Source organism: Sturnira hondurensis, unplaced genomic scaffold (assembly GCF_014824575.4).
Source record: "Sturnira hondurensis isolate 20B ecotype Veracruz unplaced genomic scaffold, ASM1482457v3 Scaffold0002840, whole genome shotgun sequence".
Taxonomy (NCBI): Eukaryota; Metazoa; Chordata; class Mammalia; order Chiroptera; family Phyllostomidae; genus Sturnira; species Sturnira hondurensis.
This window is the reverse complement of record NW_028075471.1, coordinates 19,872,672-19,900,109: the sequence shown is the minus strand read 5'-3', so window position 1 is coordinate 19,900,109 and position 27,438 is coordinate 19,872,672. Positions and strand designations below refer to the sequence as shown.

Sequence of the window (27,438 nt, the reverse complement as noted above, 5' to 3'; positions counted from 1 at the left end):
CTTTGCTCAGTAGTGGCTTGTTCTAGGTGTTTTTTTTCTGTGTCAGCTGTGCTGAGCATTAGTTCTCTGTGTATAAGTTTAACAGATTAAGCCAGGCTGTTTCTGTAACCACTGGCCCTCCTGATCCTTCATCTTCATCTGTCCCACAGCATATACCCAGCTTGGTGCTTCAGGAACAATCATAATCTGCTAAACTATTGTGGTGCTCCATTGTAAAAATCACCTTTAAAAATACCAAGCATTTATTGTCTAATTTAGAAGAACTTGAGGTCTGTGTTGTACAGAAAGTACCTCTTCTAGATGCGTCAAGTACAGAGTTAAGGATAGAATATAAGCTAAATATAGGGCTCAGGATTTGACACTATGGCCTACCGCAGGCTAGCTTTGTGATCTTACTGTGGGAATCCTATACCTGCCTCATACAGTAGTCATGAGGGTTGAATAAGATGATGTATTTAAAATCCTTAGCATGTTGTAATTGTTAGAAATTATTTAGAGTAAAATCAGTGGCAGGAGAGTCAGAAATTGAATGGCTTTGTTGTGAAATTACAGCAAATTTTTGTGCATTTACAAAGCTTTAAAAGAGAGTTCTCTGTTAATAAATTCTTCTTTCAATTTTTTTTCTTGTTCAAATATTTGAGACACCCAAGATTAGAGAAATAAAGTGTGATAAACCAGAATAAAATATGGGAGAAAAGAAATATGCCAAGGAATAAACTTTCAAGTTCTTGAGGAGCACGCTGCTGCTCTACTTTCCCTTCCTTTTCCTCTTCACCCCCAGGCCTCCTTCCTCTCTGTCACTGCGTGTGGGGTTGCCTCTTTGCTCTCTTGTCCGATGTTGCTGGACAGACACAACAGTGCAAGTGTGTGGGACCCTTAACTCATTCTCATCATAAAATATCAAGCTACAGTTGTTTTAAATTCCACATCAGCTTTTTGGCTCTGTTATGAATCTTGTCATTTTCTTCATAGCCCCAAGTTACAATGCAGAGACTTTTATTAATATACTCACTTTTGTCATGATCCTGATCTTTCTCCCCAAAGTCTTGTAGTGTTAAGTGCTGTGCTTAACACTGGTTTCATGAGGATGGACTTTCCATATTTCCCATGTTGTCTTTTAGTGGTCAACTTCAGCCCAAGAATCTGGCACATGACTGCTAGAAAAGACACCACATAGCATTTATAGTTGATGAATTTCCTAGCAGGGAATCCTGTTCGGCACCAATGAGCTCTTCATGTTTGTAGAGCTATCAGTCTCAACTCGAAAGTTGTAGCCACTAGAAGGCTACCTGTTCAGGCCAAGAGTTTAAATGCAGCACAGTTTCTTCTGGTCTCTTGATCTGTTTCCAGAAAGTGTACAGTGTAATATACAGATTGGCATTCCTCTGAGAGGACCCAGATCATGGATGATTCCATTGTTGACCTACAGAAGACAAGGATATTTGGGAGGGGGATTTAGAAGGGAAGATGTAAACGTAACTAAACTAGGAAATGTTCTAAGTGAAGTGAGAAGGTCACTTTCCATTTTGAGGGGAGCTGTTTTTGCAGTCTTAAAACATAGTGGTAGGGTTTTTAAAGTTGGGAGATGGTCTTGGGGCTATATGCTTCAGTGCTGGGGCACCAATTTCTATGCTCAATGATTGGAGCTTTCAGCTTGCTCTTGTATGCCTGTACATTATTTACAGAAACATAATTAATTGTACTGTGCTGAAATATATGCAAAGCTGCTCTGTAGTGTAGCTAAGTTGTACAAATGCTTGACAGATGTTACTTTTGGTGGCAATCATTCAAGTATTGTTGGCACTGCATCTGTAGTTATTTCCAGTGCTGTTGCTCGGGCATACCTCTTGGTGCAAACCTCCCCACACAATTTACAAGCCTCTTCCTGATACGATTTACAACTCTAATAAAAAAGGCTTTAGGTGGCTCACGCTTTTGATTTCTCTAGTGATTTTCTGGTTTGTTATTAGTGTTCTTTACCATTTTTGTTTCTTTTGCTTGAATTTCAGAACTTAACTGTGTCTGTATTATTAATGAAGTCCTTAGGCCAAAATGGAACTTAAAAACACTCAGAGAAGGTGGTGTTTTAAGGAAAAGCTAGGGTTACCTAGTATTCAGTAATTCAGAAGAGTTCATTCAAATAAGCTTTTCATATGTATAGAGTCATGGAAAGTGACTTATGAAATATGGAAGCACCTGTGGGTAATATAACATCAGAACCTAAAGTTCCTAGATCAACCTTTATAAATCATTAAACATATATAGGTGTGATTACTTAATAAATATGCAGATGAGCTGATGCATCATTTAAGGTTTCTGGGCATGTTCGGAACCGCTCTGCTTGGTTTTAGGAGTTGTAACTGTCTCCCATGGATAAGGCTGATTGAGTGACCTCCAGACTGTGAGCCACTAAAGAGACAAAGCTTGTCTCTGGCAGCAAGTGCTGCTTCTGCTTCTTCCCCTGCCCCCAATGCATGGTCAGATAGTCCATGACTGGTAAGACCCCTCAGAGGAGGGGCAACCTAAGCCAGACATGATCACTTGGGAGTCCATCAGGGAAGGACTCAGGGGCTGTAACAAAGAGAGAGTGATGGACCCTCGTTCCCCAGCTATTCCGACATAGCCTGAGTCCCCATGTCCTCTGGGAGAAGCGCTTCCTGGCTCTAATCCACTTAAGCCTGAAAACCTATGATGGGGGAGGCAGTGCAGCCCCTTGCCATCTAGAGCGAATTCCAGGGTGATCGGGCATAAGAAAGATTTCCTAAAAGTCCTGTGAAGCCTGCTTTGCCAGGAGTGGTTTCATTCATATGATAAGGGTCCGAGCAGGAAATGAGTATGTCTCCCAGAGTTTTTGCAACCCCCTTTTCTGACATCTTCTTCCTTGACTCCGTTGCCATCTTCCAACTCCCACCCCAGCCCCGCTCCTTTTCTTAAAGCAGACCCTTTAGTATCTCTTGGAGAGCTGGTTTGGTGTAGGTGTATTCTTTTAGACTTTTGGCTAGGAAGTTCTTTATTTGGCCATCCATTTTAATTAAGAGCCTTGCTTGATAAAGTAGTCTTGGTTGCAGGTCTCAGGGGTTCATTATTTGTAATATTTTTGCCATTCTCTTCTGGCTTGCAATGTTTCCATTGACAAGTCAGCTGCTAGTCTTATCAGGGCTCCCTTGTATATTACTTCCTATTTCTCCCTTGATACCTTTAAGATTCTCTCTTTGTCATGGAATTTTGCCATTTTAATTATGATATGGTTGAAGTGGGCCTCTTTGGGTTCCTCTTGATTGGGACTGGCTTTGTTTCCTGGATTCGTGTGACTTTTTCTCTCACCAAATTTGGGAATTTTTCCATCATTACTTTTTCAAACAGGTTTTCTATCCCTTACTCTTCTTCTTCTGTTATCCCTATTATATGGATGTTATTATGTTTCATGTTGTCTTGCTGCTCCCTTACCACCTGTTCTTTCTTTCTTTCTCTCTTTTCCTTTTCTTGCTCAATCTAGGTGTTTTTCTACCTTGCCCTCCAGCTTGCTGATTCAGTCCTCTGCTTCATCCAGCCTGCTTGCAATTCCTTCTAATGTGTTTTTTATTTCCAAGATTTTATTATTCATTTCTTTCTGGTTTTTGTTTGTAGTTTCAATTTCCTTTTTCATGCTGATGTAGTTCTCATTCAGTTCTTTGTGGTTGTCTGTGAGTTCCTGGAGCATCTTTATAACCATTAATTTGAATTCTATATCTGACATTTGATTATCTCCATTTTGTTTAGCTCTTTTAGTGGGGAGTCTTCCGTTCCTTTTGATTGTATGTTCTTTTTTTTCTCCCCATTTTAGGTGACTCTTTTTGTGTGTGTTTGTGCTTCTGATGTTTTGTTTTGCTAGCTGTCTTTGTAGGGCGGACTTTATGGTTGGATTCTATGAGGTTCAGTGGTGTGGTCTCTTTGAATTCCTTTTCTGGATGCTCTAGGGTTGCCCTTTCTTCTGTTTATGTGGGCTCCCTTGTTGCACTAGGGTTTTTATCTTTTGGTGGTTCCTTTGCTTTTTGTTTTTCTCCTCCTGCAGGTATACTGATGTTCGCAGCTCCCACATATTCTTGTATGTGATCAGTGGCAGGGGGTAGGCAAGATGGATTAAGACAGCAGGAGAGTATTTTATGGGATTTAGAATACCAGCAGGTAGAGAAGAGATAAGAGATTCTTTGGATAAGTATAGCATTAACTGTGATATTTCACCCAACTAGCCACTTTTTATAGAAGATGAAAGAGAGATAAGACTCTTGTTAGAGAGGAGGAGGATTGTGAGGTTAATTAAGAAAACAGAGTGCTTGTGCAAGGTTAGATGATGAGATATAGTGAGAGTGAAGGATAGAAAGGATAGAACGTGAGAGAGAATAGAGTTAACCACAACAATAATAATGCTGAGGAATAAAGCAAAGTGGGCTACGATCAGGGAGGGTTGCTGTGTAGTATGTACAATTGTATGGAACAAGAATTATTTACAGTAGTACTGGATCAACAATAATATTACAAGAAATATATGATTGGATAACCAAAATAGAAAGTACCTGATCAAGAATAGTGTATTATTGGTAGATGCATGAAGTAAAAGAAGGAAAATTAAAATACAATAGAGAATAAGGAAAACCAGTGAAACAATGCAATTAAACAGAGAAATAAAATGGAGAATACTAAACATAAGGACGAGAAATGAAATAGTAGTAATAAAATAAAAGTGGTAAAAATAATGAAAAGGTAATAATAATACACATAAACAATAAAATGCTCAGTCTGTGGGATAGCAAAGTGATATTGTCTCGGTTTCTTAGTCTTTTGGGGTTAGCCTTGCGCTCCGCTTTTGATCTGTCCCTGGACCCTCATGACTCCAAGTCTTATTGTCTCACTTGTGGGGTGGGGGAAGAAAAAAAAGGGAGAGAGGATCTAAAAAAGAAAAAATAATAATAAGGCTCCTGCTGACTTTGAACTTGTTCAGTGAGGTCTGCTGGTCTTCCTATGCCACAGGAAGAGGTGGGCTTGTCTTCACTTTTCTCTCATGGTTTTGAGAGGATGGGGACCAGGTCTGGGCCGCAATTTTCTGGCCTCCACTGGCCCAGGTCATCCGTGAGCTTCCAATCTCAAATTCGCCATTCAGTCTCTGTACAGCAAGCGTGGTCAATCTCTGGTGCGGAACCCGAGACGTGCTGGGCATGCAGTTCTGCTCAGCTATTCAGTGTCTGGGTGCACACAGCTGAAATCTCCCTCAGGATGTGTCAGCTGCTGCTGAAAGTTCATACAAAGTAGCTTCCCTCCATTCTACCAGGCATGGCTTTTCACACAGCACAACTTTCCAACCAGTCCAGAGACTATCCTAGTCAGGGTTCAACATGACCCAACTCCTCCCTTCTCCAGGCATCGTCTGGCACCTCAATTTCTCTGGTTCCAGTGTTCACAGTCACAGTGGATTTGTACCACCTCTGTGTGTCTCCCACTTTGTCTCTAGCCCCCCCAGTGACTTCTAGCATCTAGGTTCCTCCTGGTGCCAAGCTGCCCTCCCTGCTCTGGTAGGGGAGGGAGCTGGTGATCTTTCCTCCCTGTATCCTGCAGTAGGCGCTGTGCCAGGAGCCGCGGCAGCCTTGGTCCCTGTGCAGATCTCAGGGACCTTACTGGCCCAGTGCACTTTCCTCACTGCCTGTTTTTCAATGTCTTCTGCAATTTTTGGCCTCCAAACTTCATGTAAGCTGGGATTCCTTTGGCCATTCACTCTGTTCCTCAGAAGATTGGCAAGATGTTCCATCTGGGCATAGGGAGAACTGTGCTCTGCTCCCACCTACCTCACCTCCATCTTCTCCCTGGAACATCTAATTTTTAAATACATTTTCTTCCAGTGTCTTTTTCTGAAGAGGAGAAATATCAGCTACGAAAATTTGTCCATAAGTCTTACCTACTGGACAAGAGAGCTCAGTATCAAGTGTACTACGGTCTGATTGATATCCTTCTGGCATATTGCTATGAAACTCGTGTCAATGAAGGAGAGAAGAATGTAAGTGCATGTGTGTCTGTGCTCGTTGGCATAGACTACTACTGTCCTGACCAAACTGTATTAAGACATTACACCTCTTGTTGAGAGTAAGACTTGTTGTGATCACTTATGTAGGGGACACTGGGGCAGAGTTGCACGTGTTTGTTGGTGATGGGTATCAACATTAAAGCATAATGCTTGCTTGGTTTCTTTCTTTTCTCCCTTGGTATTAGTCTTTACAAACAGTAAAGTAGAGAAGTAAAACTGAGGACAGAGAAAAAGGGTATTTCAGGAGAAAAATTGGCCAGATAAGGGAGCTGTTGCCACATGACACTTGACATTGGCAAGGGGTAAGATTTGCCAACCTGTTTATATTCTTTTTCCAAGCTGTTGGTTAGCAAGTGCAAAGTATAGGGATCTTTTAAAGAAATCCTATTGTAAAAGGATTTCTATTATACATTAGTATTCTTAAATGCACTTTTATAATAACATAGACTTGTATCTCTTCTTTTTTAATTAGTTTTTTATTGTATTTTTTTCCATTACTGCTTATTGCCCTTATGTGCTCCAGCACCTCCATCTGTCCCTTACTCCCCATATTGTATCGCTTCTTAAACCACATTTGATTTTGGAAACTTTTTCTCACCTATATATTTTTTAAAAAGGCTGGAAAACCACACACACACACACAAAGTTTCCTGGTTAATGTGCTCTATAGCTATTTATAACTGTCCTTGCTCAAAGGGTTTCTCCTGAAATGACCCTATGCTCTTTTTCCTTATTACACAAATACTTCATATCATTGTAAAGGGAAGTACATGAAGAAAATAATTAAAATTTTTTTGTAATCTCAGCAATCAGAAAAAGCCACTGTTATAAGGTGATGTATCTCTTTCACTTTCTTTCATTGTGCACATTATATGTATTTATATTGGGTCATAATGTATGCATTATTATTTAATATGCCTTTCTCACTTAGCATTAGCATAGTCTTAGGATTAGAATTTTGTGTGCTAAATATTTTTTCATGATTCTAAAAATTTCAAGTGACTCTAGATTTGCATTTGATTACAAAATGAATATTAATGAGTAACAAGTGCCTAATATAACTGAAAATGCTTTTTATTTCCACTCATTTCTAAAAGATACTGCAATTGGAGAAAATGTTTTCTTTGGCAAAACAGTGCATCATATTATTGCTTGAGAAGATAAATTAGTGTTTAGTTTTACTCAATAAAATTTGTTCTTTATTCTTATATTTACATATTTGAAATGATGAAGTCTGCAACTTCAAAATTTTCTTTAGGATATACTTATTCTCACAAGCATTCTCTGTAAGGCCAAGTTCTTGAGTAGCTTTTGAAATGCCACAGACAGCATATTAACATTATCTTTGGGTCATTTGGCAGATTTTTTTATAGAATGGGAGGCAAGTAACTTAGTTGAGAAGGACAGAAATTGAGCAAGCATTGCTTTGCTTTAATTTTGCTTTCAAAGCCCTTTCTTAAATAACCTCTTGTGTTCTGGGACTCTTGTCAGTGGAAAGCTTTACTTTGTAAAAGTCCAAGGACAATAGACAGAAACTTGCCTTTGATAGCATCTGCATCACTAAAGCAATTATTTTTTTTGCAATTATAAATGCTTCTTAGTTCTTATATATGTCAACACCACTCACATACTAGTTGAATAAATAGATATATTTGCTTAATATTAAAATTAAACAACTTTACCTTTAATGTGACAGTACTCTTTTCTCTAAAACAAATAAAGGTTGAATCTGCGTGGAATATCAGAAAACTGAGTTCAACACTGTGCTGGTTTGAGGTATGATTTTTAATTTCAATTATTTAGAATTTGTTCAAAAAGTTATTTTTCTGTTGACTTTTAAAGTGGAAACTTAATTGTGTAAAGTGGAAGCAGTTTGTTTTCCAATTTCTAAAAAATTTCTAAAATTTGTTACTCTTATTCTAATTATAGTACACTAATGAAGCCAGAGAAGATATTTTGGAGGTCAGGAGAGGGAGAACACACTTTGGAGAAAGAGTGGGCATGTGGTCTGTTGGGGAGACTGTGGGATGGAGTTTGAGGCATGTTTGTGAGTTGGTATATATTGGGGCTCAGAGCTCAAAGATGAGAATCAAACCTAGGTGACAGTAGTACTAGCTGCTATTTATTTACCACTAGGGACTGTGCTAAGTAAGCATTTTACATGTATTACCTTATTAATTCCTCACAGTAAGTCTGTGAGATGTATTATTGCTATTTTACAGATGAGGAAACTTAGGTCATACACCTTAAATAACTTCTCTTAGGTCTTACATTAGAATGGTTAGATCTGATCAATCTTTTAATGTAGTAATAATCGTTTCTACATATATTTCCTAGAAATTAGTTGTGTAGATCTTACCATGTCAAAGATTGGTATTTTGTGTGTGTGTGTGTGTGTGTGTGTGTGTAAGATTTTATTTATTTATTTTTAGAGAGAGGAAGGGAGAGAGAGACAGAGAGAAACATGAATGTGTGAGAGATGCATTGATCAATTGCCTCTTACACACGCCCAACTGGGGACCTGGCCCACAACCTAGGCATGTGTCCTGACAAAATTGAATCAGTGACCTTTTGGTTCATAGGCCAGCACTCAATCCACTGAGCCACACCAGCTAGGGCCGAAGGATGGTATTTTTAAATGTATCTATTATGTACAAAAAGTTGTACATCAAAATATTAATTAAAAGTAGAAGTTTAAAAAGTGTCATTTTAAACAATTGGTAATTGTATTATCAATGAAGACAAGTACTTCTTTTCCCAATTAAAATCCTAGATATATAACCGTGGCTCATGTGGCTCAGTGGATTGAGTGCTGGCCTGCAAACTGAATAGTCACCAGTTTGATTCTTAATCAGGGCACATGCCTGGGTTGCAGGCCAGATCCCCAGTTGGAGGCGTGCAGGAGGCAGCCCCAGTTGAGGGTGTGCAAGAAGCAACCAATCAATGTATCTCTTACACATCGATGTTTCTCTCCCTCTCTTCCTCCCTCCCTTCCCCTCTCTCTAAAAATAAATAAGTAAAATCTTTAAAAAATCCTAGATATAGTACATTGTAACTTGTACAATCAAATTTGTTTCATAGCATCACTTTTTTGAAGTAAAAGATAAATGTTTTAGTTTAGTAAACAGGAACTGAAACATTTAACTGTACTAGAGAATCATGTTACTCCAAGAATGGTTCATGGACCAACAGCTTGGCCAGTATCCTAAGCTGGGAGCTTGTTAGCAGGACCTAGTATCAGTCCAGACACACTTATTCAGAATGTGTATCAAGATCTCCAAGGATTCGTGTGCATATTAAAGGTGGAGAAGTGCTGTTCTCTGGACTGGATTTGGGTTCTACATATTGTCATGGGAAAACTGGTTTTTGTGGTAATTGTGGAATTGGTGAGCAATTTCATAGTTCAGTTATTAAAATCTACACGAATAACTTTACCTAATTATGATTTTATTTCAAAATTTTACTGTTTTTGAGAGAACTTAGAATTGCCAGAAATAACTGTCAAATTTTTCTAAGTATTTATATTTTTGCAAGAATTTTTTCAAAGTTCCTAATTCTTTATAGATATAAACTATTTTTGTCACTCAATATTCTTAATCAGGACTCCATTAAGGATTAGTAAATATGGAAAGTATGCTGCTCTCTTAGTTTTAATTTTATGTTTAAGTTTTACATATGGGTTATATTTCTTATAAAAACTCAAATTTAAAAACAGTGTTGTTGAAAATTACCTTTGTGATTTCAGTAAGTTTTGAATTGCTGATGGTATCAGTTTTATACTATTCAAGGTGAAACACTTTTTTCCAGCAATTACTAGTTTTCTCTTAGATAAGTGAAAATAAATTACTGAAGTAAATACCATGTATTACTCATGCTCAAAATAAAAAAGGGAGAGAGAGAGATGGAACACATGTCACTGAAAAGTTCTGTACCTTTCATCTATGCTATTTGAATGGTCCTACAGGACAAAAGCATGAAACATGTATCATTTAGAAATGTCTTTTATGTGCATCTGTATTTGGTTAGTGCCATGTGTTTTAGATTCATGTTTGTAATTCTTAAGAGACTTCTTAAAGCTTTTCTGCTACATATGTGATTTTTAAAGAATATTTGTGGTATGTTGATAAAAGATGAAAAATTACAAAGACTAACAAGATTAAATATTTTATTGTAAGGCATACAAAAAGTCCCATTTTATGGTTTTATATTTCTCTTCTACTTGGCTTCTTGATGATCCAAACTTATCATATTTAATAGAGAATATTTCATTATGTGCTTTTTATTTGTATAATATGGAAATGATTGCTTATTTTACTGATACCTTATAGACTTGGGCTAATGTTCACGAAGTCCTGGTGTCTTTTGGAAGAAGAGTTTTGTGCTACCCACTTTATCGCCATTTCAAGCTGGTGATGAAAGCCCACAGAGACACTATAAAGATACTGCAGCTAGGTAAGATATTATTTTGATTACAGAATTGAAAATGCAAAGTTACAAGTTTTTAGTCTGAGGAAGCAAGTGTGATGTTTGCTTTTTTCTATACATAAATAATAAAAATCACCCACCCAGTCACTGTTCCTCCCAGGTATATAAAGTAATAGCCCCTCTGTGCAGGTATATAATCACACAAGTCATGCAGAGGGGCGGTGCTCTTTCTGAAAGGAGTGGGGAGGCGAATAGGGGAGGCACAAACCACAGTGCAAACCAGTTTGTATTATAGTTGATTTCACCATTCAGTGTTTCTTGGGTGCTTGTAATTTTCTGGGCACTGTGCTAGGATTGTGGATATAATAATAAATAAATTTCTTATTACTATGAAGTTATAATTTTACCTGATGACAGATGATAAAAATAAGCAATTCTAGTATAGAGTGATATGTGCTTTGCTGGGGGAAGTCAGTGATTCACTAGGAAGAGGCGCAGAATCTTGACTTGGGGACATTAGGAAAGGCTTTCCAAAGCAAAAGCACAGCTACTCGGAGGACTCTTGACTATTGCTTAATCCAACCTGAAAAGACAAATGTTTGTTAGTTTTAAGGATGTGGAAAATTCTAAGCTCCGAAACAAATTCCAAAGTGCCTGTAACAGCATCACTGGATTAAGTATATAATACTTAAGGTGATGACTTTGACGGGGATAACAACCATGTCTATTTACAGTATTAGTTCTGGCACATTTATTTAAAAGTTACCTTCTATACTTTATGGTCATTTCTTATATTCTGTTCTGGGAAGTGTCATTGTTCCTTTTTCCTTACATATAAGTGCTCTGGAGGCTTAATTTTCACACTACAGAGTGAAAAAGGAAAGAAAGCTCTAGATGACTTTATTGGCTTAAAGGAAGAATCACATTGAATGTATTATCTCTCCTAGAGTGTTCCTGGGCTTTTCTTTTTCTCTGACTTCTGTGGAAGCTATAATAATCTTATCCTGCGGGGGGGGGGGGGGGGGGGGGGGNGGGGGGGGGGGGGGGGGCGGAGCTCCTGCCACGTTTAAAGTAGACAATAATTGTAAACAATGAATCAGTTAAATGAAAGATACCTTTTTATTCATCCTCTTGGTTTAAACTAGCTATATTTTATTTTGAAGGATTGTTAGTTATAGGGTAGCAGAGCCCAGAATCCTTTCTGCCATGGACAGGGTTGGCTTAAGCAAGGACCTGGTTGATCCTAACTCTCTGGAGATTGCATTTCCTGGAGAAGCACCTAATTGCTGCGGTGAAAATAGTTACTGTGGCTACTTTTTAAGGTACCTCTTTTTCCTGCTTTGGACCAGGCAGTGAACTGGCTGAAAATGGTCACTTCCTTGCAGTGTCTTTGAGTAGAAATAATTCTGTTGGATTTAGACCTAAGCAGTTTTTTATGCCCATGTGACATGTGATAAACTGAGGACTGGATGCAGCCACACAGGAGCGAGGTATTTTGAGCCCCCAGAGACTGGCCATGTGACAGCCACTGGTCATGTGACAGCCTGGAAGAGGGCCAGTTTTGTGCTTTGCTGATGTCTGTTAAATAAGTTGTTGACAACCTGAGAGAGGGAGAAGTCAGTACATAAGAGACTGAAAAAAAGCTTCATGGTTCTTGGGTCTCTAGGTTACAGTGGTTAGTCATCTGTGGTAACCTTGGGGAAACATACACATTGTTGGGGGGAGGACAGTTTCAGTGTGCTTTTTTCTAGATTGTCATCTGCCAGTAGCCTAGTTATCTTTTACCTTATTTGTCATACAGCATACTATGAAAATTGTGTAAGACTTAGAATGAAAACACAGCTTTTAAAGAGTATATAACACCCTTTTGAAGACTTTTCCATACAATTTTATAATTTTCTAATATCTGATATAAATATTTCTTCTCATATCTTCAAAAATTTTTAAAAATGTTCATGTATGAATACAATTTTTTATCATTTTTGTCAGTATTTCAAGGATTGGTCATGTAATCAAGTATGTCTAACTTTGTTAAGCAAATGTTTATTGTGAAGAATTTTGAAAATAGGGGAGACTGCAAATAAACAACTGTAATTCCACATGTAAAACAACATTAGGCACACTTCAGGCACTCACATATTTGTTCAATGAATGTAGAGAGAAACACTGTTAATATCACTTAGGTAATATGTGTGTGTTAGCCTTTTTTCATGTGTGTTTGTCTTTTTTTAAGAAAATAATTGTTCAAAACAGGCAAATGCAATGTAACTTCTCTTTTAATAAATTTGCTTATGGTCCTTAGCAAGAAGGCAACCTCACTTTAAAGCATGTCTGTTAAGTGAAGCTGTATAAATTGCATTAGGTAATGGTTGCTATGAGTTCTCATTAAATATGTGGTGTTAACTCCATACCTTTATTGATTAAAAAAAAATTCTGGAGTGGGTCTTTTATTCCCAAAGCCTGCCTTTAGGCCTTCTCACCTCAGTCCTGTCCAGTGCATTAGTCTCCTCCTTGTCGCAGTTTAACTTCTACCACTCACCTATTTACTGCCCTGTTTCCCTGCTTGAATCATCTGCTCCAGTCAAATGATTTTTTTTTCTGTTATTCCATGAACCCACCACAGTTTAATTCCCACATCTACTCTTTTTCTTGCTGACCTCCAAGCTGGCATACCTTCCCCCTTTTCTTCACTCATTGAATTATTTGCTGTGAGGTCTAGTTCCAAATCCTGCATTTCTATTAATGTGACAATATTAGTAAGCTATGTGATTGTGAGAGGCAGTATTCTTGGGTGTCACTGTAGAAGTGTGTCTTGCAGCCTTTCAAGGCCAGGCAGGTTCACTTGGGATTTGAGCAAACAGAAGAAAATTCGTGGTGCCGTGGGAATGCTTTACATGCCTTTATTTCGAGGGTGGGGAGATCCATACTGCTGCAAGCCATGTGTTGTGCCAGCAGGGAGTCCCAACTCCCTTATATACTAAATGCACACAACGCTGGCAGGTTGCCAAGATATTGTATCACAGAGCATGACTCTGCACTTGTGGGCCAACTCAAGGTTATAGGAATACTGCTGATCGGGCCTGGTGAGGGAGCCTGACGGACTCCATTTGCCCCAGAAGGTGCTTACACAAATTTCAAGTGAATAGTTTTTTTTGTTTTGAGAGGGTTTTTGGCTAAACACCTATTGTTGACTTTTTAAAACTTCAAGTTGGTAGTTACCGTAAAAATAAACTTCTTCTCCTGTACCCCACTAGAGAGAGAGAGAGAGAGAGAGAGAGAGAGATTGATTGATTGATTGGCATTGGCATATGCTTGACCTGTTATTTTCTTCTCCTTCTCTATGGCAATTAAAACTTCAAAAAATTCTTGTAGTTTAGTTTGTTCCCCTTTGATTTTTTTCCATTTGGATAACATGGTTGATGTGGTTTCATCATTTCTGTGAGTTTTGGTTATACAGTAAGTCCTCACTTAACATCATCAGTAGGTTCTGTAACTTTTAAGTGAAAGACATAAAAAAACCAGTTTTACCATAGTCTAATTGATATAAACAGGAGTTAAGTTCCCACACGTTGTAGTGAAATGAAGTTGAACAAAAGGAAGTTATTTGAGAACCATGCTGTATTTCCCCTTCCTGTCTCATACTCTGCCTTCAACATTACCTACTTTGTAATTAAAATTGGCCTGTGGTGCGGGGGCACAGGCATCCACACTTATCGCTTGATAATAGTTATCTTGACCTTTACTTAATTAAATGTAGTTTTAGGCTCTCTAAGTACAATTGTGTTGCTAATAATGGTGCTTCAAGGAAAGATGGAAGTCCCAGAAGATTATAATGGAACTGAAAAATTCCTGTCACCTAGTGATACTGTACCCACGATAATATTACAGCACAGTGCATTACACATGTTTGTAGTGATGCTGGTGTAAACAAACCTACCACACGGCCAGTTGTATAAAGGTATGGCACATACAGTTACACATAGTACATGCTGCTTGGTAATGGTAATAAATGACTGTGTTACTAGTTGATGTATTTACTATACTTTTTGTTGTTATTGTAGAGCACACTATTTCTACTCTTTAAAGTTTGCTGTAAAATACTGCCAGGTTAAACTGGCAGCAGACTCATACATTTTGTGCTCAAGGTTACTCTGTATTTTACTCTGCATCATTTTCTCTTGCGCTTGGTCTAATCTTGGGTTTTCTGTCCACTAACATGCTCTACAGGCTTGTAGTCTAGGAGAAATAGGTTATACCATGTTGCCTCGGTATGTAGTATGTTGTGCCACCTACGTCTGTTTAAGTGTACATTGTGATCTTCACACAACGACAAAATTGCCTAACTGCATTTTCCAGAATGTGCCTAGCTATTAAGCAGTGAATGGCTATTTATTTCTGTTAACCAATTGAACAATGAATGCCAATGAATGCCAATTCTTATTGGCATTCTTCCCAGCTGCACATGAGGAAGACACATTGTTAATATTTTTTAAAAAGGCATGCCTTCTGCTTTGAACCTACTTTATTCTTTTTTTAAAAAAAATTTATTTATCTTTAGAGAGGAAGGGAAGGAGAGAAAGAGAGAAATATCAATGTATGGTTGCCTCTCGTGAGTCCCCTGCTGGGAACTGCCCTGCAACCCAGGCATATGCCCTGACTGGAAATCGAACTTTGATCCTTTGGTTCAAAGGCCCGCACTCAATCCACTGAGCTACACCAGCCAGGGCTGAACCTACTTTATTCTTGAATAATAAAAATGTTGTGATATAGACTGAGTGGGCCAAGAACTTATGGGTAGGTACATAGGTTAGCACAGTACAGTGGTTAACCTCTGGGGCCAGGAAGCTTAGAATTTGGATCCTGCGTCCTCAACACAGTGACACTGTGAATATCTTACTGTTCCTGAGCTTCAGGTTCTGCTTCTGTGAAATGAGCAGGTGAGGTTATGGGGAGGATCAGCTGAGTTTCCTATTCACTTCTTCCCTTTGTTAGTAAAGAGCTCTGATGACTAGGAAGTCATCCCAGTCTTCCTGAGGATGAAGACTTTAGCTAGGCCTTGAAGGCAGGCAAGATTCCACTAGGTCAGGTATAGAAGAAAAGACATTCTAGGTATGGGGAAAAAGTTGTGAAAAAGACTTTGGATAAGTCCATAGAGCCTTGTAAACATGTGCAGGGGGGGACTTGTGAAAGCAATGCATAAGAAATGTGTGTCAGAGGACTGAAAGGGGAAATGTCTGTAATACGAGGGATGAGGAGGAAGATTTTATAATCTAGGCATGAGATAATGAGATCATTAATGAGGATAGGTGGTCAGGGAGTGGTGGAGAAAGGACAGCTGTGAGGCTATGGGATGAAGGAAATCGAATGGGTTTTAGTGGGCAATTACTGTCATTCATTCATTCATTCATTCATTTATTCTTAAAATACTGAAATTGAGAGTCTGCTGCTGCAAAGTTCTGTTCTAGGTATTGGGGGTTCACTACTAAATAAAACAGAAGTCCCTGCTCTTTTGAAGCTTACTTTCTAATGTTAATTGTGTTAAAATTTAGTGGCAGTGCCCTGATGGGAGTGGCTCAGTTGGTTGGGTGTTTCCAGCAAAGCAAAAGGTTGCTGGTTTGATTCCAGGTCAGGGCACATGCCTGGGTTGTGGATTTGGTGCCTGGTCAGGGCACATGCAAGAGGCAACCAGTGGATGTTGCTCTCCTTCTCTTTCTCCCTCCCTTCCCTTCTCTCTAAAATAAATAAATAAATTCTTTAAAAAATTCCGCGGCAGCAATTTTGGCATTTGAGATGTCATTTAGCTCTTGATCCTTTTGTCTTATCTAAAAGCCAGGTGGGAAATGATGGCAGCACATCTAGTGTCTTCATGAAATTGATATACTATGTTTTCATGTTTTAGGACCATAAAGATAAGAGTGAAACTGAAAGTTTTGTACTTTACAGTTCAAAGGAAGCGGTAGTACTATAAATTTAGTAATTTGCCTTATAGTAGTTAATAAATTTCAGGAAATGTCGGGAAGTTTGGAACACCTTGGAAATTGTTGTTGTGAAAGCTTTCTTTAGTTGGCTTTGGTTGGGATTAAAATTAGGTTCATTTAACAACCAGGAGGAAGTAATTAGATTGAACAGAACTGTAGTACATGATGACTTTTTTCCAAGTGGTTTTGTTGCCTTATTTTTGAAGTAGTGCTATGATATTTTAGTTTTTAGTCTGGCTTTTCTTTAGTTCTCTAAAATGAAAAAATTTAAGTTAGTACTAGATAATCCCTTGACCCCTCCCAAAATACACACACACACACACTGACATAGAAATAAAGGAGTTTGAAAACTAAAGTACAATTTCTAATGGTATTTTGAAAGTTTGAATTAGAAGCACATTATGTAATGAAAGTTTTGATGCATGTAAATATTTATTTAGTTTGATTTGCTTCTTTTTATTTATTGTACCTAGTTATGTTTCGTAATACCTTTTTTTAATAACCACAATTAATTAGCTTTAACAATACAGTATAAGGCTTACTTGTGATTCTTAGGGAAAAGATAATAAGCTTTGGACCTAATAGTACTGATATAATTTTATTCAGTGAAGAAATATTAATAATATTCTAAGAAAACAAGTAAAAATCTAAACTGCTATAAATATATTACGTCTCCGTGTCTGAATTTCTCAGTTTAAAAAATCAGATATATTTTCTTAAGGATGATTTTATTTTCTTAAATTTCTTTCAGGTAAAAGCGCAGTTTTAAAGTGTCTACTGGATATTCACAAAATTTTTCAAGAAAGTGACCCAGCCTACATTCTAAATGACCTCTACATCTCAGACTACTGTGTGTGGATTCAGAAAGCCAAGTAAGTTTTGAGTTGCTTATTAATTTAAAATGTTCTCAGTTCTGGAATCCCTACTTACCCACCACGAAGAAAATGAAATAACTTGGGGATAAGTTTTAATGAAAGAGAAGCTCCATATGGTTACCAGCCGCTTGAAGAAGTAACTGGATCAACATGGGTAGCTTGATGAATTTGCTTAGGGAGAAGGTACAGATGTTGAAAAGTTAGTTTTACTTAAAAAAAAAAAAAGCCATGTATAGCCTGGAAAATAAATGTTAGAACACACAATTATAAGACTGTACAATATGTCTGTAGACTGTACAATACGTCTCTCAGTGCAGGGTGAGTGTGCATGTGTGTGCATGGTACCTATGTAAACATCTCAGGACACAAACCTAATCAGTTCTAATCACAGAGGTGTGTATTCATTTACTAACCACTGGCTAACAGAATTCATTATTCCCAGTATAAAAAAAACACAACCTTCAGAACCTGGTAACATGACTTTTGGTGACATATCTGAGGGTCTAAACACTCACAAATGGGCTCCTTGCACTTGGTATGTAAATTTTTAAAAAGGGTTACCATTGCCTCACTCAGAGAACTGTATTAGGTTTAAAAATACAGTGCATTTTCATTTTGTAAAGGGGTTCTATAGACCTGATTCTTATCACGCCTGCCCAAAGTATCAATTTCAGTACGAAGAAACTATTAATTGAGAACACAAAAAGAGCTCTTGATTGGAATGAGTCTTAGGTGCTGTGGCAAACTATGGCACAGTATCGTTCATGACTTAGAAGAAAAATGATCGTGCTTGTTTTATTATTACTGTGATTGGTCAATTAATACTTTAGTATGCCTTTAATGCCTGGTTCAAGTGAGTCATATAGAATTTATTTCTGATTTCTGTTCATGGGGAAGCAGTTATATAACTGTGAAAAAAGAAAAAAATCTTGAAGCTATACTTGTAAAGAAAGTGCTTAGGGAATTGCTCAAGATAACGCCTAATAATATTCAGCAGGTGGTGTCAGCATTTGTGTTGGAAATGTTGGAAATGTGTTGGAAATGCTGGAAATTTTTTCCATATGGAAAATTACATCTCCAACCCCTGAAGTCGTGATGGCACATCATCACTTCATTAAATCCTTCAGCTAATTGAGCTTATCAAGTACTCTGCTGCCATTTCCTGTTGTTTGCATAACAAAAATTAAATTGAGATAATCTATTTATATGGGTTTAGATTTCTCTTTGAGGGTGAGGATTTTATAAACGTTAGTGAACATTGAGATTTGCGCTAGGGTTCCATTTCTGTAAGTTGCATTTCTTATTAACAAGAGAGATTATATCTCTTTAAGAAAGAAGGTTGCCCTTAGGTTGATATGGGAAATACTAGACTTTCTCTTAAACATTTTCCCCCTTAGATTGAAGTTGCAGGAAATTGAATGAAATTCTTCGATTCTAATGATTGTTATAACATTTTTAAAGGGATAATATAGTGAGAAGTGAGTTATGAAAGAGAGTTTAGCAGGAACTCTTCAGATTACTTTGGAAAAATTTTTTCAGCTTTACCAATTCAAATATAACTTAATTTTCTTTAAATAGGCTGTGTTGTTTTCACTTTGTTATGTTTTTATTATTTTCACTCTAGTCTAACCCAGCTGTTGTTTCTTCCCCTTAAAATAGGATATTTATTCATCTACCTAGTGTTTGTTGAATTTCCTATCTTCATTCTCAGTTTTTTAAGCACAACATAATTGAGCTTTACAGTATCATTGTTGCTGTGAACTTTCTTGACTCTGCATTAATTATACTGCAGTGAATGTCTGTGATTTTCATAACTTATTCTTTCTCACCTTTCATCTTCTGGTTTATTTCTTTCCCATGTAGTTTATCAGTGAAAGCTCGTACCTTCTTTTTGTTTTAAGATGATTCTGTATTTTCCTTAGTCTCTATTTGTTTTGATTGTAATAATAAAGACTGTAAAATTTTATTTGAAATGCTACAGAAGTGCTAAATTCTGATTAGCACAAAGAACAGCATTCCATTTTTATAGTCAGGATTTATTTTGGTGAATCTTATTGGAATGTGGGTAACAGAGTCATTCTTATATTGCATTAATGAAGTTAGAGCAACAGTTTTATAAGTTTTACTTTAGTACTACTAGGTTATTTTTCCTTATATTATCTGTATATTTTGCAGATCTTCAAAACTGACACTTCTATATTTTTATTCTGAGTTACACACTTTGCAGATTATTTTTCTGAAATGGAATGCTCCCCGCCATTATTCACTGTAAGCTTCATTGGAAGTCTGAAGTAGGGTGGCAACTGCAGCAAATGATTTGCTTGGGGTCATATGGCTTATTGTAAGAGATAAGTCTGTGATAGCCTCAGGTTTTCCAGGTCTGAATTCAGTATTTTTCCAGATACGCCATCTAAACAACCAGTTGTCTTTCCCCATGGTACATGGGGAAAAACAGAAAAAAGTCCTCCCTTCAGAGAGTTTTTCCTATAGGAAGAGGAATTAAAGATTCATTTATCTTCCTCCTGGATACTCCCATAGCACTTGGTGTAGAGGTCATTGGGCACATCTCACACCTGCCTTGTATTGTAGGTGCATATTTCTTTGTGCATATCTCTTTCCCCTTCCAAAATTGTGAATTCTGTGTGAATGAGCACCTGGGTTCATCACAGTAAATTTTAGTTGAATTGAATGATACCTAGGAGAGCCAACTGAGGGAACATTTCTCATTGTTTAAAAAGCAAAATTATAGCATATTAAATAGTATGAATTGGCTGTAACTTATTTTTGAAATTTTTACCTTCATTCAATAGAAGATTTCACCCTTTCTCTGATTTTTTTTGTTAGTGGACTGCACTTATTAGTAGCACTAATTATTAGTGATTAGTAGCAGTTCTGACACTCTGAAAGTTTGCCAGTTTACATCCTTTTATATAAACTGTGGTGGAAAATTATGAATTGTGAAATATATTCCATCTCTATGTCTTATTGTCCATAAGACTTTAGCAAGTCACTTCATCACTTCAACTAATGCAGCCAATATTTGTATTCTAATATTCCTAGTTATTTTATTCAAATGTATTTTGAAATGACAAGGGATCAAGTAGGGCATGCATTATTTTGTTTTTGCTACATAGAAAATTTTTTAAACAAAATTAAAATCTAAAATCCTAACTGTGTTCAGTACAAGTCTGAGCTTGTGAAGGTTTTTAAATCACGTTTGTTTTTAGTCTTGTTCTAGTATAGTTTTTTCAGATAGGTAGCTGTGGGGAGGAATGTGTTTGAAATGCTGAAACTTTTTACATTGAACTAATAAATAGTTTACTCTGCTTAATTCTCTTGGCATACTTATTTTTGCACTGGTTTTTAGTATACTTTTTTCCCACTAAATGAAATCTTACTTCTGTGACTGCTTAGACACTAATGTGAAAAGTCTGTAGAGGGAAACAGCTTCATCACCAAAGAGTTTTATTACATCTGGTAAATCCAAGACCACAGCTTTCTCAAATGTAAACAAATATAAGCCATTTCAGCACTGAAATCTTAACATTTTAGAAAACCTGGGACCTTATTGCTGCTTCGTAATGCTTCTGTTGCTTCCTCTACGTGCTTTGGGAGAGGATAGGGTTATGCTCCCGAGAATAGCATAGGTCTCTTCCTTTTGGCTCTCTCTTCTTCTTGTTTTATCTGCCAAAAGTTATGGGAGTAAGAATAACTCAGACTCAGAGATAAAACTTCAACATTGACTATGAAAGTGGAATTACTTATTTTCTCAACCACTGGTTATCGAGCCCTGCAGTATGCTAGGTACTGAGTGAGATAGGTGATGGGGCTGCTGTGGTGAACGAGAGGCATCTTGAAGTTGACTTCTAGGGGAGTATAGATGTAAGGGGAGTATGATGCTGTGGCCTGACAGCACCTATAGTGGGGAAGTGTGGGTGCCATGGAAGCACCCAGGAGGCCACACACGTACTCTTAGAGTATAAGAAACAACTTCTGGAAGGAATAGTTGAAGTTGAGAGCTGAAAAAAGCCAGTAAGAATTGGTCAGATGCTGAACTTCTGGAAGGAATAGTTGAAGTTGAGAGCTGAAAAAAGCCAGTAAGAATTGGTCAGATGCTGATGGGCAGTCAGAGGTGAAGAGTATTTCGACAATGGGGACAGAAGAATATGCCCTTTTAAAGAGTTTTAACACTCAGGATGAATGGCTCATAGTATAGGAGTGGCAGGAAAGAAATGAGGCCAGAAATTGTATGTAGAGTGTTGACCAGATAAAAAGATGTTTGAACTTTGTCCTTGGAGAGTGTGAAGCAACTAAAGAGTTTAAGCTATGGAGTATCTCTGTGAGTGACATAATAAGATACAGATTCTGGGAAAATCTATTAGTTCACATTGTGGGGAATGAATTGGAATGGGGCATAGATGAGACTCAAGACTGAAAGGTTAGTTAGGAGACCTGGTGATCCAGACAAAAGGCAGTTGTAACCTGAGGTAGGGTAGTTAGAGTAGGGAAGGAGACTAGTGGTCAGATTTGAGAAGCAGATGAGACAGGATTTAGTCGTTGATTAGATGTGGAGGGTGCAGGGTGGGGGGGGAGTAGGAAGAAGGAGGAGTCAAAGATAGGATCCAGATTTTGACCTGGCCAGTTAACTGGGCTGTTGGAGGTACATTTACTAAAATTAAATAATATTGGAGAGAGTTAGTTTGGAAGAGAAGTAAAATAGAGTTCAGTTGTTGGGAGCTGTCGTGCCTGGCTTCAGGGACTGTTGCTTCATAATGGCTAGAGCTGAGTGAAAAGGCCTTGGGAACATGAGCCACTAAGAAGACAGAACATTTCCTCCTGGCAGGAGCGCAGCCCCTGCCTCCCTTACTGTCCCCTGCTTGCCCTCTCCCCCCCCCTCCTCCGGCAGATGGCCAGTTAGCTAATGATGGGTAAGATCCCTCAAAAGGGCAGGGGCAACCTAAGACAGGCACAGTCATGATGGGCCATCAAGGAAGGACTTAGGGATCTTCAGAGAAGGGGCAGAAAGATCCTTAACCTTTGGCTTTGTCATAACCCTTGGCTTTGTCATAGCCTGAGTCCTCAGTCTTTCTGTAAAAGTCTCCAAGGCTCTTGGCTACTTTGCTGTCCCTGCCTGACTCAGCCTGGGAACTTTGCCAGAGGCAGCTGGGACCTTGTATTGGAACAGAGGGCTCCTCCAGGGTGAATCTGGCCAGAGGAAGAATATATATTGTTTCCTTTGAGACTTGCTCTGCCCTGTTGCTATGAAACAGACACTTGAGCTAAAGCCAACCCTGACCAGAGGCAATCCCCGTGTTTCTTCAACTATCGTCTGTAAATGATGTCAGTTTCTCATGACTGCAGCTTTTTGGACATTGTTTGATGAACTTTATGTGCATACTATGTATCTTGTGTGAGCTGAACTCAATAAAAATGCAGGAAAGGAGATGCTCAGGGCCCTTCTCCTTTGAGAGGTCGGTCACCTTTCCTGCCCAGGCAGATCATATCTCAGTAGATTTATTTTCACCCACAATGGCTGAGAAGAGCTCTGCAGGTGGAGCCCCCCCCCCCACATTCAATCTTAGAAATGTTGATTTTTAGGTCTTTAAGTAATATCCATAAAGAAATAGTTAGGAACATTTGGGTCACAGCTGGAAAAGATATATGGAGAGGAGTTTGAATAAAGAAGGCATATGAATTAATACCAAAACATAAAAAATGGTATCTGGTTTCATAGAACTGTTACACATCTGAATATAATAATAAGTGGGAGTATGGATGCATTCCAGGCTGAGGAAATAATTTCATGCCAAGGAGTAGACAAGCGAAACATGTAAAAACGTGGTGAGCAGATGTCCTGGTTGGTTGTAACTGTGGTGTATTAGAAGAATGAGAGTGAGGCTTTTTGCATTTGGATCACAGTTTCATGTCTCCTTGTAGTGTCCTTTTATTATTAAATAAGAGAGTCTGCAGTTAGCCTGGAGTCATAATGTTTTAGTAATAGGGCCAGATATGACATCCTTATTTCTTCATTCTCTGTGTTGGATACTACCTGTATTCTTAACTTAGAAACCAGTTGGTTACATTAGAGAAACCCACTCAGACTTTTATAGTAAAAGTGGAGACATTATCAGGAGGCTTCAGGTCATCTTCTTGAGTCCCAGATGCTGGGGGTACATCTGGGCCTCATAAGCTCAAGTCATGAAGCGTGGCAGTCACTTACTCTGGTGACATGTGGTCTCTTATGTTGCTTCTTTCTGCAAGCTACTGCCTGTTTTGTCCCTTGAGGCAAATGGAAAATGGTATTTCACAACCCTCAGTTTACATATCCCTAGTTTCAGGAGAGATGGGCTTGACTCCCCTGTTTGTATTTCTAAGGGAGAAAGCAAGTGGTAGGCCTAGCATGGGTCAGTGTCTTTGCCTGGCCAAGTTGCATTGGTCATAGTGAGCTTCAGATTGGGGGTTCCCTCAAAGTGGTATACACATTGCCCCAGGGCCCATTCTGTCACTAGTGAGTGGCATTTCTCAGAAAAGGGTTCATGTGGGACATGCAGACACCTTATGAGGTGTAATTCCCAGACACTTTTCTGAGCCATAGCTGAGGGAGGGTATTGATACCAACCATTGCCCATGTATTGGTATTCATAATTAAAATATAGTACTGAAGGTAATTTCTGGGGTCTTAAACTCAGCATAAAGTGATAAACAGACACTTTAGGTGGTTTTACCTTTGTATGGAAAGTTACTTCTCTGACAAATGGTAAAATGTGGTTTTACATTAGCTGCTAATGATTAGTGTATAGAAATTCCAAGAAGCAATTATGCATAATTTCAAGCATGTTAAACCTCCTTTGAATTGAAATCATTCTTGGTAAGGTGCTTTTTCTGACGTGCTAGTTATACTTTTTATTCTTAATTTAATGCACAAATTCATTCTGCATGGGAGGGGGCGGTTATCACCATAAAAAAAAGGGTTAGTACTTTCCAGTATTCACTCACTGGATCCCTCAGTAGCTTCATGTAGACAAGGTTTACTTCATGGCTCTGCATTAGACTGCCTCAAAAAATATGCCAGTAAGTCTTAGGGTTATGAATGTTCCTACATATTTCAGATGAAAATAAGAATTTGAAGATATGAATGCTTCCTGTAACTATGCATATTGAGAAAATAGCGAAAGAATTATATATCTGATTGTTAAGGTTTTGTGGAGTTTTTTTCCATTGGCCTTTTTGCTTGGGCTTTTTTTAAAAAATTTCTATCCTACTTTTTTCTTAAAGTATACTTGGTATTTTAGAATAGTTTTAGACTTAGCAAAAAATGTGAAGATGATATGGAGAGTTCTCTGATACCCCAGACTCAGTCTCCCCTATTACTGACATCTTACATTTGTGTGTGCATTTGTCACAGTTCATGAACCATTATCGATACATTATTAACTGAAGTCCATAACTTATTTAGGTGTTCCCAGTTTTTTACCTAAGGTTCTTTTCCTAATCCAGGATCCACATTTTGTTCTGTTTTTACTAAAAACTTGAACTCAAATGTCCAATTTCTTGCACATTTGAATTATCCAAGAGCTGAAATGCTATTGGAAGGTAGTGAAATATTATTGGGATATTAAGATACCCGAGAAGCTTAATACATACATCATGAACCCAAGCCTTGAAAAAAATGAGTTCGACATATTTAGAAATTTGGAGATGTAATTAATTAATTATTTTTACTTCTGTATGTACTTTGGGCAACATGATTATAATATAGTAATAAAAGTAGAGGTTTAGAAAAATAAGCGGGCAAGGCTTTATATTTTCATATTAATTTTTTGAGGTACAGGAGGTTAGAGGAGAAAGTGTAAATAGGAGCTGTTGTGTAAAAAAAAAAATTAAGAGGTAGATGGACAGGCAGCTCCCAAACTGCAAAGTGCCTGCGTGTATCAGTACACAGAGGCTTGTGGGGCTCAGGCCCATGTTAGAGCGGTAGCAGGGTGGTTTTGTTTCTGTCGTCGTTTTGGTCCCAGATACCTGGCTTCAGGTATCTAAAGATATCTGAAATCCTTGATTCTGGCTTGCTGCAACTAGGGTTTTTACAATGTATAATTAGCTACTGTGTGAGCAAATTGGTGTTTTCCTTTCCTTCCTCCTCTTTATATATTTTTGCATTTCCAAGGTCTTTGGAGGATTTTCTCTGTAAGGAGTCCCACTGGATTAAGTGAGTTCTGGTGTGGACTGATTTAGTCAGGTTTTATGAACCAGTATTCTCTACTTAGCATAAAATTTTGCCTTCTCATTCAGAGGAGGCTTATATTGATCAATGTGGCGCATGCGTGGTTGTCATACTTAGAAAGTTCTCTGTTTGAGGAGAGCTCTGTCGCAATCATCCTTTGAATAGAGTAGCAGGAAAGCTTTTAAAAAAAACTGACAGCTTTAAGTACAATTTTCTTTTTCTTCTGCTTATTAAAACACAGTCCTTGTTGTAACAGTCCAGAAAGGAGTTGTTGCCTTAATGTAGGGAGTGTGAAGTCTCTAAAGAAATAGAGGACTGATTGCATTCCCAATATGCTGTGAAGGTGGTGAGACTGATTTTGACTCTTTGAGTTGTCTTGTTGCCTTCTCTGACTACTCTCCTGAATAAATAGGAGCTGGAAAATAGTAAAAAGAGCTATAGAGCATATTGTGCCTGGGGTGGAGGGTGATGTTGGGAAAGGGCGTTCTTGAGGTGCAGTTGCAGATTAGTCCTTTATTGGTTAAATATGTTGCAAACATTTTCTCCTAGTTTGCAGTTTATCTTGCAGTCTCCTGTAGTGTCTTCAGAAACAGGAGTTTTTAATTTTAATGTTGTGAAATGTATTAATATGTTCCTTTATGGGTGTGCTTTTTATTTCTTATTTAAGAAAGATTTTTGATTCGATGTCATAAAGATAATCTCATACTGTATCTTCTAAAATTTTTTCTTTTGTGTTAAACATCTAAATTCTTTAGTCCACCTAGAACTGATTTTTGTGTATTTTATGAAGCAGGGGAACCAGTTTTACTTTTTCATAGGTATAACATTATCCTAGCTGCATTTATTAAATAGTCCATCCTTTCCTCATGAGTCTTGCTGTGCTCACTCTGTCATACATCAAGTTTACATATGTGATTGGAACTGTTTCTGGGTTGTCTATTCAGTTCCACTGATTTACTTGTCTACTGTGTAGCAATACCATACTTTCTCAATTACTGTAGCTTTTTATCTTAGAATGAACCTGCCAAGTTCCATGACAAACATTCTGATTAGAATTACTTTGAATCTATTAGTCAATTTGGGGAGACTAAGACATTTAGGTTCTTTCCATTAACAAGATATGACTCTATTTAAGTTTTCTTTAATGTCTTCCAATAAAAATGTATAATATTTTCCATAAAAAGTTTCTACATCTTTTCTTAGATTTATTGCTTTGTATTTTGTGTTACTATTATAAATAGTATTTTCTTAGAAAACTATTTTCAAACTGCATGTTTAAGATACATAAAAATACAATTCAATTTTATATTGTTTTTTTTATCGAGCTACTTCTAAAACTCTATTATGGATTCATGTGTAGATTTTCTCCAGTTTTCTAAAAAGCAGTTGCAGTACAAATAATAAAAGTTTGGTATTTTTCTTTTTCAACACTTATTTTTATTTCCTGTTTCTTTATTTTATTGTACTGGCTAGACCTTCTGATACAAAGGTGAATAGATATGATGGTAATGTACTTCTGTATCTTATTCTTAATGTTTAGAAAATACTTTCAAAAGGTAACCATTAAATATGATGTTTCCTATAGTCTTTTGTAGATGGTGTTTATCAAATTAAGAAAGCTTTTCGTTATCTTGGTTTACAAGAATTTTGATACCAAATGGTCTTGAATTTATTTTTTTCAACTTTTTTTTATTGTTCCTTAAGTACAGTTGTCTCCATATTCCCCCCTACCACTCTTCCACACCCAGCCATTGCCACCTCCCACCCCTGATCCCACACCCCTTGGTTTTGTCCCTGTGTCCATTATAGATGTTCCTGGAAACCCTTTCCCTGTTTCTTCCCATTATATCCTCCCACTTCCGCTCTGGTTACTGTCAAATTGTTCTT

At 37.7% G+C, this 27,438-nt stretch overlaps 1 protein-coding gene across 2 annotated transcripts in view; it reads left to right on the top strand.

Annotated features, from left to right (window-relative positions):
• Positions 1-27,438, top strand: part of SHQ1 (SHQ1, H/ACA ribonucleoprotein assembly factor) — a 92,178-nt gene that overhangs the window by 32,592 nt on the left and 32,148 nt on the right. For both annotated transcript variants that reach the window (XM_037040969.1, XM_037040970.1), the window contains 4 exons: positions 5,871-6,025; positions 7,775-7,828; positions 10,381-10,504; positions 17,207-17,327. In XM_037040969.1, coding sequence (XP_036896864.1) covers positions 5,871-6,025; positions 7,775-7,828; positions 10,381-10,504; positions 17,207-17,327 — 454 coding nt within the window. The remainder of the gene's footprint in view (positions 1-5,870; positions 6,026-7,774; positions 7,829-10,380; positions 10,505-17,206; positions 17,328-27,438) is intronic.